Raw genomic sequence first — 21,473 nt, forward strand, 5'->3', positions numbered from 1 at the left:
AGTAGTTATATTCTTGTATATAGGAGGCAGTATTATAGTAGTTATATTCTTGTATATAGGGGACAGTATTATAGTAGTTATATTCTTGTATATAGGAGCAGTATTATTGTAGTTATATTCTTGTATACAGGGGGCAGTATTATAGTAGTTATATTCTTGTATATAGGAGCAGTATTATAGTAGTTATATTGTTGTACATAGGGGGCAGTATTTAGTACCTCCAGTTTCGCAGTACATATTATGACGATAGTAAAAGATGAGGGAGGTCAGGAATGTTGTCAGGTTGAAGAAGAACAGCCATTTCTTCCAGATGTACGAGCGCCGTTCCTAGGATAGAAGGATATTATATTATATATAGCCTCCATGAATCATCTGTGTACACCGGGTTGTTGGCTTATCCAATGTATCGGGTTCCTGTCCGGGGTATACAGCAGTTTGGATATAAGGGTGTGTAACACATCTTCACGGGGCCACAGAGTATAATATAGATTAGGGCCCCGCACATGGTGTGAATCTTGTTCAGTGGAGTTCAGGACTCGGTCAGATAAATGCCTGATGATTGTTATTAGGGCGCAGTCACACGCCGCAGGTTTTTACAGACATTTCTGTGTCTGAAATCTGGTGCTCACACGGCTGGCGTCACTTTTTCCCCTGTGATTCCAGATTTTGGGGGTAACGGTCGTTAGTACCGGGGTGCAGTATTCAGGGTTTGATATTTGCAGCGTCCTTTCTTACGCTGATTTATCACTTTTATTGGAGAGGACATAGCCTGCCAGACGGTGGTTAAAGCCATGATCCGTAATCCTACTCCAGTCACATCCAGAGCTGCAGTTACGATTCTGTTGATGTGTGGTCAGCTCCCCGCCTGCCTCGTCCATCGCTCCTGTGCTCTGCTGGTTCAGTGTCTGTACAGAGTGTTCTGCTGTAATGCATGTGGGAGATGTAGGGGGAAATTTACCAAGATTGGCGTTTGATATAAGTCTTATACTGAACTGCACTGCAGTAAAATGCTCCAGATTTATTAGCAATCGAATACATTTCACGTATCTTTACCGGTCTGTGCGCCACAAAATCCAAAAGGTGTGTCTGCTGTGAGCCACCGTAGATTTAAGGTAAACCCGACATTTTTTATAAAGTGTTAAGATAAGCGCAAATCATGACATGCGCCACATGTACTGCAGTGCATTATGGGGGTCAGCTACGCAGAGGGTGGGCGTCTAGCCAGCAGAATAGTGACTGCAGCTCTAGATGTGACTGGAGTATAAGGGTACGTTCACACGGCTTATTTTCGGACGTTTTTCGAAAAATGGCCGAAAAATCGGAAGCAGATCGCCTCCGAAAAACTGTGTTCGGCGACTTTTCGGCCATTTTTTGAAAAACGGCCGCGAAAAAGAAGTGCAGGTCCCTTGAAAACAGCTCCGTATTTTCAGACGTTTTTGAGTTTGCGTCTGAACATACCCTAAGACATGATGTGACTGCAGCTCTGGATGTGACTGGAGTATAAGACATGATGTGACTGCAGCTCTGGATGTGACTGGAGTATAAGACATGATGTGACTGCAGCTCTGGATGTGACTGGAGTATAAGACATGATGTGACTGCAGCTCTGGATGTGACTGGAGTATAAGACATGATGTGACTGCAGCTCTGGATGTGACTGGAGTATAAGACATGATGTGACTACAGCTCTGGATGTGACTGGGGTATAAGACATGATGTGACTGCAGCTCTGGATGTGACTGGAGTATAAGACATGATGTGACTGGAGTATAAGACATGATGTGACTGGAGTATAAGACATGATGTAACTGCAGCTCTGGATGTGACTGGAGTATAAGACATGATGTGACTACAGCTCTGGATGTGACTGGGGTATAAGACATGATGTGACTGCAGCTCTGGATGTGACTGGAGTATAAGACATGATGTGACTGCAGCTCTGGATGTGACTGGAGTATAAGACATGATGTGACTGCAGCTCTGGATGTGACTGGAGTATAAGACATGATGTGACTGAAGCTCTGGATGTGACTGGAGTATAAGACATGATGTGACTGCAGCTCTGGATGTGACTGGAGTATAAGACATGATGTGACTGCAGCTCTGGATGTGACTGGAGTATAAGACATGATGTGACTGAAGCTCTGGATGTGACTGGAGAATAAGACATGATGTGACTGCAGCTCTGGATGTGACTGGAGTATAAGACATGACGTCAGTCTGAGGTCTCTCAGGTTCTTACCTCGGCACTTACAGAGTATTTCCTGCTTATTTTCCATATCCGGAGCGTCATCATCATGTAACCGAGAGAGAAGACCATGAAGAAGACAAAGGCCAACTGATGTATCGCTGCAGAGACAGGAGGGGTGAGGGGCGGTCAGTGGGGGGTTATTGGGGTGAGGGGCGGTCAGTGGAGGGTTAGTGGGGTGAGGGGCGGGCAGTGGGGGGTTAGTGGGGTGAGGGGCGGGCAGTGGGGGGGGTTAGTGGGGTGAGGGGCGGGCAGTGGGGGGGGTTAGTGGTGTGAGGGGCGGGCAGTGGGGGGTTACTGGGGTGAGGGACGGGCAGTGGGGGGTTAGTGGGGTGAGGGGCGGGCAGTGGGGGTTTAGTGGGGTGAGGGGCGGGCAGTGGGGGGTTAGTGGGGTGAGGGGCGGGCAGTGGGGGGTTAGTGGGGTGAGGGGAGGTCAGTGGGGGGTTATTGGGGTGAGGGGCGGGCAGTGGGGGGTTACTGGGGTGAGGGGCGGACAGTGGGGGGGGTTAGTGGGGTGAGGGGCGGGCAGTGGAGGGTTAGTGGGGTGAGGGGCAGGCAGTGGGGGGTTAGTGGGGTGAGGGGCGGGCAGTGGGGGGTTAGTGGGGTGAGGGGCGGGCAGTGGGGGGTTAGTGGGGTGAGGGGCGGGCAGTGGGGGGTTAGTGGGGTGAGGGGCGGGCAGTGGGGGGTTAGTGGGGTGAGGGGCGGGCAGTGGGGGGGGTTAGTGGGGTGAGGGGCGGGCAGTGGGGGGGGTTAGTGGTGTGAGGGACGGGCAGTGGGGGGTTACTGGGGTGAGGGACGGGCAGTGGGGGGTTAGTGGGGTGAGGGGCGGGCAGTGGGGGGTTAGTGGGGTGGGCAGTGGGGGGTTAGTGGGGTGAGGGGCGGGCAGTGGGGGGTTAGTGGGGTGAGGGGCGGGCAGTGGGGGGTTAGTGGGGTGAGGGGCGGGCAGTGGGGGGTTAGTGGGGTGAGGGGCGGGCAGTGGGGGGTTAGTGGGGTGAGGGGCGGGCAGTGGGGGGTTAGTGGGGTGAGGGGCGGGCAGTGGGGGGTTAGTGGGGTGAGGGGAGGTCAGTGGGGGGTTATTGGGGTGAGGGGCGGGCAGTGGGGGGTTACTGGGGTGAGGGGTGGGCAGTGGGGGGGGTTAGTGGGGTGAGGGGCGGGCAGTGGAGGGTTAGTGGGGTGAGGGGCAGGCAGTGGGGGGTTAGTGGGGTGAGGGGCGGGCAGTGGGGGGTTAGTGGGGTGAGGGGCGGGCAGTGGGGGGTTAGTGGGGTGAGGGGCGGGCAGTGGGGGGTTAGTGGGGTGAGGGGCGGGCAGTGGGGGGTTAGTGGGGTGAGGGGCGGGCAGTGGGGGGTTAGTGGGGTGAGGGGCGGGCAGTGGGGGGTTACTGGGGTGAAGGGCGGGCAGTGGGGGGGTTACTGGGGTGAAGGGCGTTCAGTGGGGGGGTTATTGGGGTGGGGGGCAGCGTCTCACCCTGGTTCTCGTTGGAGGAGACGTAGGTCAGGAGGAGCAGACAGAGGATCTCAGACACGTTGAGCAGGAAGTTGATGTGGCATCTCCAGTACGAGCCGCTGCCGCCGCCGCTACCCAGGTAGAAGTTGAGGTACGCCAGCGCTACGAGGAGACGGGGGGCAGAGTGCAGACCAATGCAGAACCGCCACACGTACCTCTGCGGGGTCACTCCTCCTATGGCAGCGCTGATGGATGGCAGGTAATTAGGAACCTGTAAGAAGGAGATCAGAGACGTCAGCGCCCACAGGGACATCTCTGCCCACGTCAGACACCACGTGACTACTGCCCGCCGCCAGGCTACACCACACGACTACTGCCCGCCGCCAGGCTACACAACACGACTACTGCCCGCCGCCAGGCTACACCACGTGACTACTGCCCGCCGCCAGGCTACATCACACGACTACTGCCCGCCGCCAGGCTACACCACACGACTACTGCCCGCCGCCAGGCTACACCACACGACTACTGCCCGCCGGCAGGCTACACCACACGACTACTGCCCGCCGCCAGGCTACACCACACGACTACTGCCCGCCGCGAGGCTACACCACACGCCTACTGCCGCCACCACAGATTACACCACACGCCTACTGCCGCCACCAAATATTACACCACACGCCTACTGCCGCCGCCACATATTACACCACACGCCTACTGCCGCCACCACAGATTACACCACACGCCAACTGCCGCCACCACAGATTACACCACACGGCTACTGCCGCCGCCATATATTACACCACACGCCTACTGCCGCCGCCATATATTACACCACACGCCTACTGCCCGGCGGCACAGATTACACCACACGACTACTGCCGCCACCACATATTACACCACACGACTACTGCCCGCCACCACACGACTACTGCCCGCCACCACAGATTACACCACACGACTACTGCCGCCACCACAGATTACACCACACATTACACCACACGCCTACTGCCGCCGCCAAATATTACACCACACGCCTACTGCCGCCGCCACATATTACACCACACGCCTACTGCCGCCGCCACATATTACACCACACGACTACTGCCGCCACCAGAGATTACACCAAACGCCTACTGCCGCCCCCACATATTACACCACACGCCTACTGCCGCCACCACAGATTATACCACACGACTACTACCGCCGCCACATATTACACCACACGCCTACTGCCGCCGCCACATATTACACCACACGCCTACTGCCGCCACATATTACACCACACGACTACTGCCACCACCAGAGATTACACCAAACGCCTACTGCCGCCCCCACATATTACACCACACGCCTACTGCCGCCACCACAGATTATACCACACGACTACTGCCGCCACCACAGATTACACCACACGCCTACTGCCGCCGCCACATATTACACCACACGACTACTGCCGCCACCACAGATTACACCACACGACTACTGCCGCCACCACAGATTACACCACACGCCTACTGCCGCCGCCACATATTACACCACACGACTACTGCCGCCACCAGAGATTACACCACACGCCTACTGCCGCCACCACATATTACACCACGCCTACTGCCGCCACCAGAGATTATACCACACGCCTACTGCCGCCGTCACAGATTACACCACACGCCTACTGCCCGCCGCCATATATTACACCACACGCCTACTGCCCGCCACCACAGATTACACCACACGACTACTGCCCGCCACCACAGATTACACCACACGCCTACTGCCGCCGCCATATATTACACCACACGCCTACTGCCGCCGCCATATATTACACCACATGCCTACTGCCGCCGCCATATATTACACCACACGCCTACTGCCCGGCGGCACAGATTACACCACACGACTACTGCCGCCACCACATATTACACCACACGACTACTGCCCGCTACCACAGATTACACCACACGACTACTGCCCGCCACCACAGATTACACCACACGACTACTGCTGCCACCACAGATTACACCACACGACTACTGCCGCCACCAGATATTACACCACACGACTACTGCCCGCCACCACAGATTACACCACACGACTACTGCCCGCCACCACAGATTACACCACACGACTACTGCCGCCACCACAGATTACACCACATGCCTACTGCTGCCGCCACATATTACACCACACGCCTAGTGCCGCCGCCACATATTACATCACACGCCTACTGCCGCCGCCACATATTACACCACACGACTACTGCCGCCACCAGAGATTACACCAAACGCCTACTGCCACCCCCACATATTACACCACACGACTACTGCCGCCACCACAGATTACACCACACGCCTACTGCCGCCGCCACATATTACACCACACGACTACTGCCGCCACCACAGATTATACCACACGACTACTGCCGCCACCACAGATTACACCACACGCCTACTACCGCCACCAGAGATTACACCACACGACTACTGCCGCCACCAGAGATTACACCACACGCCTACTGCCGCCACCACATATTACACCACACGCCTACTGCCGCCACCAGAGATTATACCACACGCCTACTGCCGCCGCCACAGATTACACCACACGCCCACTGCCCGCCGCCATATATTACACCACACGCCTACTGCCCGCCACCACAGATTACACCACACGACTACTGCCCGCCGCCACAGATTACACCACACGCCTACTGCCCGCCACCACAGATTACACCACACGCCTACTGCCGCCACCATATATTACACCACACGCCTACTGCCGCCGCCATATATTACACCACACGACTACTGCCCGCCACCACAGATTACACCACACGACTACTGCCCGCCACCACAGATTACACCACACGACTACTGCCGCCACCACATATTACACCACACGACTACTGCCGCCACCAGAGATTACACCACACGCCTACTGCCGCCCCCACATATTACACCACACGCCTACTGCCGCCACCACAGATTATACCACACGACTACTGCCGCCGCCACATATTACACCACACGACTACTGCCGCCACCAGAGATTACACCACACGCCTACTGCCCACCACCACAGATTACACCACACGCCCACTGCCGCCTCCACATATTACACCACACGACTACTGCCCGCCACCATATATTACACCACACGCCTACTGCCGCCACCACATATTACACCACACGCCTACTGCCGCCACCACAGATTATACCACACGACTACTACTGCCGCCACCAGAGATTACACCACACGCCTACTGCCCGCCACCACAGATTACACAACACGCCTACTGCCCCCCACCACAGATTACACCACACGCCTACTGCCCGCCACCACAGATTACACCACACGCCTACTGCCCGCCACCACAGATTACACCACACAACTACTGCCCGCCGCCATATATTACACCACACGCCTACTGCCCGCCGCCATATATTACACCACACGACTACTGCCCGCCACCACAGATTACACCACACGCCTACTGCCCGCCACCACAGATTACACCACACGCCTACTGCCCGCCACCACAGATTACACCACATGACTACTGCCGTCACCATATATTACACCACACGCCTACTGCTCGCCACCATATATTACACTACACGACTACTGCCCGCCACCATATATTACACCACACGCCTACTGCCTGCCGCCATATATTACACCACACGCCTACTGCCCGCCACCACAGATTACACCACGCGCCTACTGCCGCCACCAGAGATTATACCACACGCCTACTGCCGCCGCCACAGATTACACCACACGCCTACTGCCCGCCGCCATATATTACACCACACGCCTACTGCCCGCCACCATATATTACACCACACGACTACTGCCCGCCACCATATATTACACCACACGACTACTGCCCGCCGCCAGGCTACACCACACGCCTACTGCCCGCCACCACAGATTACACCACACGCCTACTGCCGCCACAACAGATTACACCACACGCCTACAGCCGCCACCAAATATTACACCACACGCCTACTGCCGCTGCCACAGATTACACCACACGCCTACTGCCCGGCGGCACAGATTACACTACACGACTACTGCCGCCACCACATATTACACCACACGACTACTGCCGCCGCCACATATTACACCACACGACTACTGCCGCCACCAGAGATTACACCACACGCCTACTGCCGCCACCACAGATTATACCACACGACTACTGCCGCCACCAGAGATTACACCACACGCCCACTGCCGCCTCCACAGATTACACCACACGCCTACTGCCGCCACCACAGATTATACCACACGACTACTGCCGCCACCACAGATTACACCACACGCCTACTACCGCCACCAGAGATTACACCACACGACTACTGCCGCCACCAGAGATTACACCACACGCCTACTGCCGCCACCACATATTACACCACACGCCTACTGCCGCCACCAGAGATTATACCACACGCCTACTGCCGCCGCCACAGATTACACCACACGCCCACTGCCCGCCGCCATATATTACACCACACGCCTACTGCCCGCCACCACAGATTACACCACACGACTACTGCCCGCCGCCACAGATTACACCACACGCCTACTGCCCGCCACCACAGATTACACCACACGCCTACTGCCGCCGCCATATATTACACCACACGCCTACTGCCGCCGCCATATATTACACCACACGCCTACTGCCGCCGCCATATATTACACCACACGCCTACTGCCCGGCGGCACAGATTACACCACACGACTACTGCCGCCACCACATATTACACCACACGACTACTGCCCACCACCACAGATTACACCACACGACTACTGCCCGCCACCACAGATTACACCACACGACTACTGCCGCCACCACATATTACACCACACGACTACTGCCGCCACCAGAGATTACACCACACGCCTACTGCCGCCCCCACATATTACACCACACGCCTACTGCCGCCACCACAGATTATACCACACGACTACTGCCGCCGCCACATATTACACCACACGACTACTGCCGCCACCAGAGATTACACCACACGCCTACTGCCCACCACCACAGATTACACCACACGCCCACTGCCGCCTCCACATATTACACCACACGACTACTGCCCGCCACCATATATTACACCACACGCCTACTGCCGCCACCACATATTACACCACACGCCTACTGCCGCCACCACAGATTATACCACACGACTACTACTGCCGCCACCAGAGATTACACCACACGCCCACTGCCGCCGCCACAGATTACACCACACGCCTACTGCCCGCCGCCATATATTACTCCACACGCCTACTGCCCGCCACCACAGATTACACCACACCACTACTGCCGCCGCAACAGATTACACCACACGCCTACTGCCCGCCACCACAGATTGCACCACATGACTACTGCCCGCCACCTTATATTACACCACACGCCTACTGCCCGCCGCCACATATTATACCACACGCCTACTGCCCGCCACCATATATTACACCACACGACTACTGCCCGCCACCATATATTACACCACACGACTACTGCCCGCCGCCAGGCTACACCACACGCCTACTGCCCGCCACCACAGATTACACAACACGCCTACTGCCCGCCACCACAGATTACACCACACGCCTACTGCCCGCCACCACAGATTACACCACACGCCTACTGCCCGCCACCACAGATTACACCACACAACTACTGCCCGCCGCCATATATTACACCACACGCCTACTGCCCGCCGCCATATATTACACCACACGACTACTGCCCGCCACCACAGATTACACCACACGCCTACTGCCCGCCACCACAGATTACACCACACGCCGACTGCCCGCCACCACAGATTACACCACATGACTACTGCCGTCACCATATATTACACCACACGCCTACTGCTCGCCACCATATATTACACTACACGACTACTGCCCGCCACCATATATTACACCAGACTCGCAAGTCTGGGGATCCTTGTCGTGGATTGCGAGCTTGCGTCCTTTTGGCCAAAATGATCACTAATACCCCAGGTATTTTTCATTATTACTTATATTCGCTTCTTTTGGACACAGCCAGGTCTTTGATGCTGGGAGAGCATGGTGTGTTGTTGTTTGGCCTAGCAAGCAGGGTAGCCCGCTCTATGAATTATCAAGGCGTCACAAATAGGCTTCTACCTGGCTAGTTACGTTGCGCCTCATGACTTACACACTATCCCTCCATGTTTCACACACTTGCATCCCATTATTCATTTATTTTATTTATTTTTTAGGCACTTTACTCATTACTGCCCCCTATATTTCACTCACATTATTACACTTGCACATACACTATTCATTTATTATTTCTTACTACACATCCCATGCACCACACACCACTCCCCTCAAGACTAGTGGGAGTGGCTATTATTATTTAAAGCACCTGCTCACTCGCCTTCATCAGCGTTTCAGACCTGGCTGTGTCCATTTGTAAGTATGGCCTTTTTCGGTGTTGTTGCATAAATGTCCTTGTTTTTATCTGTTTTATATTACACCACACGCCTACTGCCCGCCACCACAGATTACACCACGCGCCTACTGCCGCCACCAGAGATTATACCACACGCCTACTGCCGCCGCCACAGATTACACCACACGCCTACTGCCCGCCGCCATATATTACACCACACGCCTACTGCCCGCCACCATATATTACACCACACGACTACTGCCCGCCACCATATATTACACCACACGACTACTGCCCGCCGCCAGGCTACACCACACGCCTACTGCCCGCCACCACAGATTACACCACACGCCTACTGCCGCCACCACAGATTATACCACACGCCTACAGCCGCCACCAAATATTACACCACACGCCTACTGCCGCTGCCACAGATTACACCACACGCCTACTGCCCGGCGGCACAGATTACACTACACGACTACTGCCGCCACCACATATTACACCACACGACTACTGCCGCCGCCACATATTACACCACACGACTACTGCCGCCACCAGAGATTACACCACACGCCTACTGCCGCCACCACAGATTATACCACACGACTACTGCCGCCACCAGAGATTACACCACACGCCCACTGCCGCCTCCACAGATTACACCACACGCCTACTGCCGCCACCACAGATTATACCACACGACTACTGCCGCCACCAGAGATTACACCACACGCCTACTGCCGCCACCACAGATTATACCACACGACTACTGCCGCCACCAGAGATTACACCACACGCCCACTGCCGCCACCACAGATTACACCACACGCCCACTGCCGCCTCCACATATTACACCACAAGCCTACTGCCCGCCACCATATATTACACCACACGACTACTGCCCGCCACCATATATTACACCACACGACTACTGCCCGCCGCCAGGCTACACCACACGCCTACTGCCCACCACCACAGATTACACCACACGCCTACTGCCGCCTCCACATATTACACCACACGACTACTGCCCGCCACCATATATTACACCACACGCCTACTGCCTGCCACCATATATTACACCACACGCCTACTGCCCGCCACCTTATATTACACCACACGCCTACTGCCCGCCGCCACATATTACACCACACGCCTACTGCCCGCCACCATATATTACACCACACGACTACTGGCCGCCACCATATATTACACCACACGACTACTGCCCGCCGCCAGGCTACACCACACGCCTACTGCCCGCCGCCAGGCTACACCACACGCCTACTGCCCGCCACCACAGATTACACCACACGCCTACTGCCCGCCACCACAGATTACACCACACAACTACTGCCCGCCGCCATATATTACACCACACGCCTACTGCCCGCCACCATATATTACACCACACGCCTACTGCCTGCCGCCATATATTACACCACACGACTACTGCCCGCCACCACAGATTACACCACACGACTACTGCCCGCCACCATATATTACACCACACGACTACTGCCCGCCACCACAGATTACACCACACGACTACTGCCCGCCACCATATATTACACCACACGACTACTGCCCGCCGCCATATATTACACCACACGCCTACTGCCGCCGCCATATATTACACCACACGCCTACTGCTCGCCAACATATATTACACCACACGACTACTGCCCGCCGCCATATATTACACCACACGCCTACTGCCGCCGCCATATATTACACCACACGCCTACTGCTCGCCAACATATATTACACCACACGACTACTGCCCGCCGCCACATATTACACCACACGCCTACTGCCTGCCACCATATATTACACCACACGCCTACTGCCTGCCACCATATATTACACCACACGCCTACTGCCTGCCACCATATATTACACCACACGACTACTGCCGCCACCACATATTACACCACACGCCAACTGCCCGCCACCATATATTACACCACACGACTACTGCCCGCCACCATATATTACACCACACGACTACTGCCCGCCACCACATATTACACCACACGCCTACTGCCTGCCACCATATATTACACCACACGCCTACTGCCTGCCACCATATATTACACCACACGCCTACTGCCTGCCACCATATATTACACCACACGACTACTGCCGCCACCACATATTACACCACACGCCAACTGCCCGCCACCATATATTACACCACACGACTACTGCTCGCCACCATATATTACACCACACGACTACTGCCCGCCACCATATATTACACCACACGACTACTGCCCGCCGCCATATATTACACCACACGACTACTGCCCGCCACCATATATTACACCACACGACTACTGCCCGCCGCCATATATTACACCACACGACTACTGCCCGCCACCATATATTACACCACGCTCTCGTCCCCCTCACATCTCATATCATGTGGCGCCAATGTTACAGCTGGCATCAGGTGATCGGGGTAACTGGACACGAACCGCACTGTGTAGTCGGGGGCCGATCTTCACATACAGATCCTTGTTCTACCATCCCCCACACTTGGCACCCTACAGACCCGCCACGTAGCCGCGCTCACACCACAGACGATCGTTCTCACCCCGCAGTGCGTGGCCGTCGTCTCCTCAAAGTTGAAAAACAGCGACCAGACGATGCAGAAGATAAAACCGCAAAGTGGAAGACAGACCGTGCCAACCGCGAACGTGGTGAACCTCAGACTGAAGAGAGCCCCTCCCCCGCGCTCAGGGGGCATCGTCAGGGGGAGATGAGGCATCCTGGACCTGCAACCGGGAGAAAACAAAGAAGGTTACAAGAGGAGCAGCGGCAGCGTGACTCCGCCCACCGCGCAGGACATTATAACACCTGCCCGGACACCGCTGCATGGCAGAGCGAGCCGCGCCCGGATCTTTCTACAGCCTGGAGGCCATAAATCCTGTCCGGTGACATTACAGTGCGGCGAGGAGCGGGGGACTACTACCTGAACCTCTGCAACTACAACTCCCAGCAGATCACGGTGGAGACCTGGGCCCCGGTGTAAGGCGGGTCCGTCAGTTCCGTTGTCAGCCGTGATACACGTGGCGGGTTCTGGCCGGCGCAGGATGGTCGGGATGTTTGCGGTCCTGTGGAGCTCGTTACGTTATATCTGTGCGTGCTGCGACTATGGCGCGGTCCTCCAGCATCACAACAACCCGCGCCGTTACCCAGCGCACATGCTGGGGGAGGGGGGAACCTACAAATATCTCACGTCACCGGTCACATGACCAGATTATACCGGGAGAGATTTATGAAAGATCCGACAAAGCAGAAAGGGTTAATATACGGCAGGGCGGCCGCGCGGGACCCCAAAACCTGCTGTAAAATATCATCATAGCAACAGAATTACTGAAGTCACCGGAGGACGGGGGAGAGGACCGACGCCTGGGGACGGAGGGGGGGGACCGACGCCTGGGGACGGAGGGGGGGGACTGACGCCTGGGGACGAGGGGGGGGACCGACGCCTGGGGACGAGGGGGGGGACCGACGCCTGGGGACGGAGGGGGGGGACCGACGCCTGGGGACGGAGGGGGGGGACCGACGCCTGGGGACGGAGGGGGGGGACCGACGCCAGAGGACGGGGGGAGGGGACAGACGCCTGGGGACGGGGGGAGGGGACCGACGCCGGAGGACGGGTGGGAGGGGACCGACGCCTGAGGACGGGGGGAGGGGACCGACACAGGAGGACGGGGGGAGGGGTCCGACACCTGAGGACGGGGGGAGGGGACCAACACAGGAGGACGGGGGGAGGGGACCAACACAGGAGGACGGGGGAGGGGACCAACACAGGAGGACGGGGGGGAGGGGTCCGACACCTGAGGACGGGGGGAGGGGACCAACACAGGAGGACGGGGGGAGGGGACCAACACAGGAGGACGGGGGGGAGGGGTCCGACACCTGAGGACGGGGGGAGGGGACCGACACCGGAGGACGGGGGGAGGGGACCGACATCGGAGGACGGGGGGAGGGGACAGACCCCTGGGGACGGGGGGAGGGGACAGACACCTGGGGACGGGGGGAGGGGACAGACACCTGGGGACGGGGGGGGAGGGGACCGAAACCTGAGGACGGGGGGGAGGGGACCGAAACCTGAGGACGGGGGGAGGGGACCGACACCGGAGGACGAGGACCGACACCTGAGGACGGGGGGAGGGGAAAGACATCTGAGGACGTGGGGAGGGGACAGACACCTGAGGACGGGGGGAGGGGACAGACACCTGAGGACGGGGGGAGGGGACCGACACCGGAGGGCGGGGACCGACACCTGAGGGCGGGGGGAGGGGACCGACACTGGAGGACGGGGGGAGGGGAAAGACCCCTGGGGACGGGGGGAGGGGACCGACACCGGAGGACGGGGGGAAGGGGACCGACACCGGAGGACGGGAGGAGGGGACAGACCGCTGAGGACGGGGGAGGGGACCGACGCCTGGGGACGGGGGGGAGGGGACCGACGCCGGAAGACGGGGGAGGGGACCGACGCCTGAGGGCGGGGGGAGGGGACCGACGCCTGAGGGCGGGGGGAGGGGACCGACGCCTGGGGACGGGGGGGAGGGGACCGACGCCTGGGGACGGGGGGGAGGGGACCGACGCCTGGGGACGGCGGGAGGGGACGGACACCTGAGGACGGGGGGAGGGGGCGGACACCTGAGGACGGGGGAGTGGGGTCGTGAGGACGAGCTCACCTACGTTTCCTCAGAATAGGGACTATATTTGGGCTACAGGGAAGGGGACAGGATGAGGGGGTCGGCAGGAATGATATATAGGGGACAGGTATACCAGTGTGTGACAGAGAACAATGTGGGTATAGTAAGGTATGAGCAGGCAGTATACGGAGGGGACAGGCGTTACCTGGGTGCAGCACGGGATCCCCCAGCTCCCCACCAGTCACTGTATGACTAGATAAGCAGCCATAATACACAGTCACCACTTCCGGGTGTAGCAAATATGGCTGCTTTCAAAAAATGTTATAAATGAGCGTTGCGGTCCCGGGGTTATGACGTCCCCACATCATGTGTTCTGGGCATTTCCGGTTTAGGCCGGAAGTTGACATTGGCAAGATGAGCGCGACGGAGCCGGTCCAGGAGTCCTCTGTGTCCGGACAAGCAGCGGCCCTCATCGAGAACAAACCCAGTCCTATCCACATCGCCAAACCCGGGCCTATCTTAGCCGTCGGGGCTGGAGCTGGTTTACCCGGGAGAGACCTGGGGGAGCGGCGGGCGAGTGGTAAGAATGATCGGGTGATATCAGAGATAAGGAGCCGCGGACAGACGCTGCGATAATATATCCGACTAGAATCTGTACCGGGTATCGCTGATCTCCCGTCAGCCCCTGCTGCTTGTTCTGTGGTTCCGGGCGCTGCGGGCTCATGTCGCGAGTTACGATACTGGGATTTGTGTGATATTCTCGATACTTCAGGACAGGATTATTTTCTCTGTTTCCTGCGTTCTGTTTGCTCCTCCGCCGATTGAGACTTTGTTTTTTGCGGGACGAGTTTTACGTTCAGGCACCGTGAAGACTGTAAAACATCAACGTATCTGCGGACCCGCCCGGTTCTATTGGCCGCGGACACCTTTCTATAGCGCTACGTATAAGTGTCTGCCGTAGAACCGTGTCGGGAATTATGGAGCACGGCCCGTAAAGTAGAACATTCTCCATAGGCGGCCGGTCGTGCCCGCGGGCTGTGATTCCTGCCACGGCCGTGTACATGAGGCCTCGTCATTTAATTTATTTTTATTTTGGCAATGGCTCCTGATCGCGCCGCGGGCACACACAATACCACGTGACCCGCATGATCTGATCCGCGGCCGCCACTGAGCGCGGGGATAGTAATATGTCAATGTATCGTATGACTGCCCCCTGTTCTATAGGGACCCAGGAGTAATGTATGTCCAGCAGAATAGTGAGTGCAGCTCTGGAGTATAATACAGGATGTAACTCAGGATCAGTACAGGATGAGTAATGTAATATATGTACACAGTGACTCCACCAGCAGAATAGTGAGAGCAGCTCTGGAGTATAATACAGGATATAACTCAGGATCAGTACAGGATAAGTAATGTAATGTATGTACACAGTGACTCCACCAGCAGAATAGTGAGTGCAGCTCTGGAGTATAATACAGGATGTAACTCAGGATCAGTACAGGATAAGTAATGTAATGTATGTACACAGTGACTCCACCAGCAGAATAGTGAGTGCAGCTCTGGAGTATAATACAGGATGTAACTCAGGATCAGTACAGGATAAGTAATGTAATGTATGTACACTGACTCCACCAGCAGAATAGTGAGTGCAGCTCTGGAGTATAATACAGGATGTAACTCAGGATCAGTACAGGATAAGTAATGTAATGTATGTACACAGTGACTCCACCAGCAGAATAGTGAGAGCAGCTCTGGAGTATAATACAGGATATAACTCAGGATCAGTACAAGATAAGTAATGTAATGTATGTACACAGTGACTCCACCAGCATAATAGTGAGTGCAGCTCTGGAGTATAATACAGGATGAGTAATGTAATATATGTACACAGTGACTCCACCAGCAGAATAGTGAGTGCAGCTCTGGAGTATAATACAGGATATAACTCAGGATCAGTACAGGATAAGTAATGTAATGTAATGTATGTACACAGTGACTCCACCAGCATAATAGTGAGTGCAGCTCTGGAGTATAATACAGGATATAACTCAGGATCAGTACAGGATAAGTAATGTAATGTATGTACACAGTGACTGCACCAGCAGAATAGTGAGTGCAGCTCTGGAGTATAATACAGGATGTAACTCAGGATCAGTACAGGATAAGTAATGTAATGTATGTACACAGTGACTCCACCAGCAGAATAGTGAGTGCAGCTCAGGAGTATAATACAGGATGTAACTCAGGATCAGTACAGGATAAGTAATGTAATGTATGTACACAGTGACTCCACCAGCAGAATAGTGAGTGCAGCTCTGGAGTATAATACAGGATGTAACTCTGGATCAGTACAGGATAAGTAATGTAATGTATGTACATAGTGACTCCACCAGCAGAATAGTGAGTGCAGCTCTGGAGTATAATACAGGATATAACTCAGGATCAGTACAGGATAAGTAATGTAATGTATGTACACAGTGACTCCACCAGCAGAATAGTGAGTGCAGCTCTGGAGTATAATACAGGATATAACTCAGGATCAGTACAGGATAAGTAATGTAATGTATGTACGCAGTGACTCCACCAGCAGAATAGTGAGTACAGCTCTGTAGTATAATACAGGATGTAACTCAGGATAAGTAATGTAATGTATGTACACAGTGACTCCACCAGCAGAATAGTGAGTGCAGCTCTGGGATATAATACAGGATATAACTCAGGATCATGTACAGGATAAGTAATGTATGTACACAGTGACTCCACCAGCAGAATAGTGAGTGCAGCTCTGGAGTATAATACCGGATGTAACTCAGGATCAGTGCAGGATAAGTAATGTAATGTATGTACACAGTGACTCCACCAGCAGAATAGTGAGTGCAGCTCTGAAGTATAATACAGGATGTAACTCAGGATCAGTACAGGATAAGTAATGTATGTACACAGTGACTCCACCAGCAGAATAGTGAGTGCAGCTCTGGAGTATAATACAGGATGAGTAATGTAATATATGTACACAGTGACTCCACCAGCAGAATAGTGAGTGCAGCTCTGAAGTATAATACAGGATGTAACTCAGGATCAGTACAGGATAAGTAATGTATGTACACAGTGACTCCACCAGCAGAATAGTGAGTGCAGCTCTGGAGTATAATACCGGATGTAACTCAGGATCAGTGCAGGATAAGTAATGTAATGTATGTACACAGTGACTCCACCAGCAGAATAGTGAGTGCAGCTCTGGAGTATAATACAGGATGTAACTCAGGATCAGTACAGGATAAGTAATGTATGTACACAGTGACTCCCCCAGCAGAATAGTGAGTGCAGCTCTGGCGTATAATACAGGATATAACTCCGGATCAGCACAGGATAAGTAATGTATGTACACAGTGACTCCCCCAGCAGAATAGTGAGTGCAGCTCTGGAATATAATACAGGATGTAACTCAGGATCAGTACAGGATAAGTAATGTAATGTATGTACACAGTGACTCCACCAGCAGAATAGTGAGTGCAGCTCTGGAGTATAATACAGGATGTAACTCGGGATCAGTACATGATAAGTAATGTAATGTATGTACACAGTGACTCCCCCAGCAGAATAGTGAGTGCAGCTCTGGAGTATAATACGGGATGTAACTCAGGATCAGTACAGGATAAGTAATGTAATGTATGTACACAGTGACTCCACCAGCAGAATAGTGAGTGCAGCTCTGGAGTATAATGCAGGATGTAACTCAGGATCAGTACAGGATAAGTAATGTAATGTATGTACACAGTGACTCCACCAGCAGAATAGTGAGTGCAGCTCTGGCGTATAATACAGGATGTAACTCAGGATCAGTACATGATAAGTAATGTAATGTATGTACACAGTGACTCCCCCAGCAGAATAGTGAGTGCAGCTCTGGAGTATAATACGGGATGTAACTCAGGATCAGTACAGGATAAGTAATGTAATGTATGTACACAGTGACTCCACCAGCAGAATAGTGAGTGCAGCTCTGGCGTATAATACAGGATATAACTCAGGATCAGTACAGGATAAGTAATGTATGTACACAGTGACTCCACCAGCAGAATAGTGAGTGCAGCTCTGGAGTATAATACAGGATGTAACTCAGGATCAGTACAGGATAAGTAATGTAATGTATGTACACAGTGACTCCACCAGCAGAATAGTGAGTGCAGCTCTGGAGTATAATACAGGATGTAACTCAGGATCAGTACAGGATAAGTAATGTAATGTATGTACACAGTGACTCACCAGCAGAATAGTGAGTGCAGCTCTGGAGTATAATACAGGATGTAACTCAGGATCAGTACAGGATCAGTAATGTAATGTATGTACACAGTGACTCCACCAGCAGAATAGTGAGTGCAGCTCTGGAGTATAATGCAGGATGTAACTCAGGATCAGTACAGGATAAGTAATGTAATGTATGTACACAGTGACTCCACCAGCAGAATAGTGAATGCAGCTCTGGCGTATAATACAGGATGTAACTCTGGGTCAGTACAGGATAAGTAATGTAATGTATGTACCCAGTGACTCCTCCAGCAGAATAGTGAGTGCAGCTCTGGAGTATAATACAGGATGTAACTCTGGGTCAGTACAGGATAAGTAATGTAATGTATGTACCCAGTGACTCCTCCAGCAGAATAGTGAGTGCAGCTCTGGAGTATAATACAGGATGTAACTCCGGATCAGTGCAGGATATGTAATGTATGTACACAGTGACTCCACCAGCAGAATAGTGAGTGCAGCTCTGGAGTATAATACAGGATGTAACTCAGGATCAGTGCAGGATAAGTAATGTCATGTATGTACACAGTGACTCCACCAGCAGAATAGTGAGTGCAGCTCTGGAGTATAATACAGGATGTAACTCAGGATCAGTAATGTATACACTCTCATCTCTTTGTCATTATTGTTTCTGTTTTCTCAGTTCCGGTCTTGGCAGCTTCGGCCACTGCTCCTTCTGAAAGTTCCCTCTCTAACGGTGTGTACCTGCCGCCAGGTGTGATTAATGGAGATATCAAGCCGGTCATCTCCAACACTCCCCTCGTGGATTTCTTGATGCAGCTGGAGGATTATACACCGACTGTAAGTGATGCGCTGGGACTTGTAGTTCAGTGTGCGGCTTCCTCCGTCCTCGCTGCGGCGGGCGTACGCCGGTCACCATGGTGATGACGTGTGATGTCTGCAGAGGAGGGGACAGGGAGCTCCACGTGGTCTATGATGTGGCCTTTTGCCTGCATGTTCCTTCTGTCAGACGCTGTTCACACCTGCATCGTGGCTTCCGTTCTTTATGCAGTCATGACGTTGGGGGTGGGTTTGTTCGTTGGGAAGTTTCGGGGTTGTTTTATGATCTGTGGCAGCAACTAAATCCCTGTAAACTAAAACTCCAAAATAAAGGGGCAGAACTCCCGACTGATGCTGGACCGGGGAGGCCGCTTGTCTGTCTTTTCTTTTTTTATATATATCTTTGTCATGCTCCGCCCCTTCAGGTCCTATTGTAGGCGTTATAGAGTGCCCAGCAAAAGATCCGGGACACCCTCATAACTTCTGAATGGCTCGAGGTAGAGGGTTGAAATTTGGTGAGATTTAATGGGGTCATAAAATCTACCAGTTAACGCTAAAAAAAAAAAAACACCCGCACCCCCTTGGGGGCAGTGGGGTGGACGGGGTTAGCAAAATCTTACCGCCAGTGTTAGCATCACCCAAAATGTACCGCGCCGGTAGAATTCTAAGTGTGTGTGGGCGCGTGTGACCTTGGGACTGTCACATCAAGGTGACTTTAAATTTCGTATTATTACAATCGGCCTCGGCGATCCAACATGGACATTGTCTACGATTTTAACACCATTTCATGTGGACACATTTCGGGTAGTCTGTAATGGACATGAATGGAGAGAAGTGTATGACGCTGATTGGTCGCTGATTGGTCCGCGTCATACACTCCTCTGTACAACGCCCAGCGTAAATCCAACATTGCTCATAACTTGCTCAAATATGATCGTTTTTCAAAATAAAAACCACTGCTCTCTACATTACAGCGCCAATCACATTATGTAGGAGACGGAGCACGAGTAATGTGGTGACTGCCTCTTCAAAGAGGCAGTCACCACATTATAAGTGGCCTATATTGTACATGATGTGATCGGCGCTGTAATGTAGATAACAGTGGTCCTAGTAATAAAGAGGCTGTCACCAGATTATAAGTGCTCTATCTCCTACATAATGTGATCAGCGCTGTAATGTAGATAACAGTGGTCCTAGTAATAAAGAGGCTGTCAGCAGATTATAAGTGCCCCGTCTCCTACATAATGTGATCAGCGCTGTAATGTAGATAACAGAGGTCCTAGTAATAAAGAGGCTGTCAGCAGATTATAAGTGTCCTGTCTCCTACATAATGTGATCAGTGCTGTAATGTAGATAACAGTGGTCCTAGTAATAAAGAGGCTGTCACCAGATTATAAATGCCCTGTCTCCTACATAATGTGATCAGCTGTAATGTAGATAACAGTGGTCCTAGTAATAAAGAGGCTGTCACCACATTATAAGCACCCCGTCTCCTACATAATGTGATCAGCTGTAATGTAGATAACAGTGGTCCTAGTAATAAAGAGGCTGTCACCACATTATAAGTGGC

At 53.6% G+C, this 21,473-nt stretch overlaps 2 protein-coding genes across 2 annotated transcripts in view; one reads left to right on the forward strand and one right to left on the reverse strand.

The window, feature by feature from the left end:
- Positions 1-218: 218 nt before the first annotated feature.
- On the reverse strand, positions 219-15,127 carry PGAP2 (post-GPI attachment to proteins 2; the record flags this gene model as incomplete). Its single annotated transcript, XM_075848364.1, has 5 exons — positions 15,024-15,127; positions 12,742-12,922; positions 3,713-3,962; positions 2,243-2,349; positions 219-327 (listed from the first exon to the last, which is right to left on the reverse strand). Coding segments are annotated over exons 2-5 (640 nt in total), but the record flags the coding sequence as incomplete, so codon positions are not given.
- A 56-nt stretch (positions 15,128-15,183) lies between these two features.
- Positions 15,184-21,473, forward strand: part of TAF10 (TATA-box binding protein associated factor 10) — a 13,928-nt gene continuing 7,638 nt past the window's right edge. The window contains exons 1-2 of the mRNA XM_075848372.1: positions 15,184-15,398; positions 19,767-19,924. Of these exons, the coding sequence (XP_075704487.1) occupies positions 15,185-15,398; positions 19,767-19,924 (372 nt within the window). The 5' untranslated portion in view covers position 15,184. The remainder of the gene's footprint in view (positions 15,399-19,766; positions 19,925-21,473) is intronic.

The sequence above is a fragment of the Rhinoderma darwinii genome, unplaced genomic scaffold (genome assembly GCF_050947455.1).
Source record: "Rhinoderma darwinii isolate aRhiDar2 unplaced genomic scaffold, aRhiDar2.hap1 Scaffold_3905, whole genome shotgun sequence".
Taxonomy (NCBI): Eukaryota; Metazoa; Chordata; class Amphibia; order Anura; family Rhinodermatidae; genus Rhinoderma; species Rhinoderma darwinii.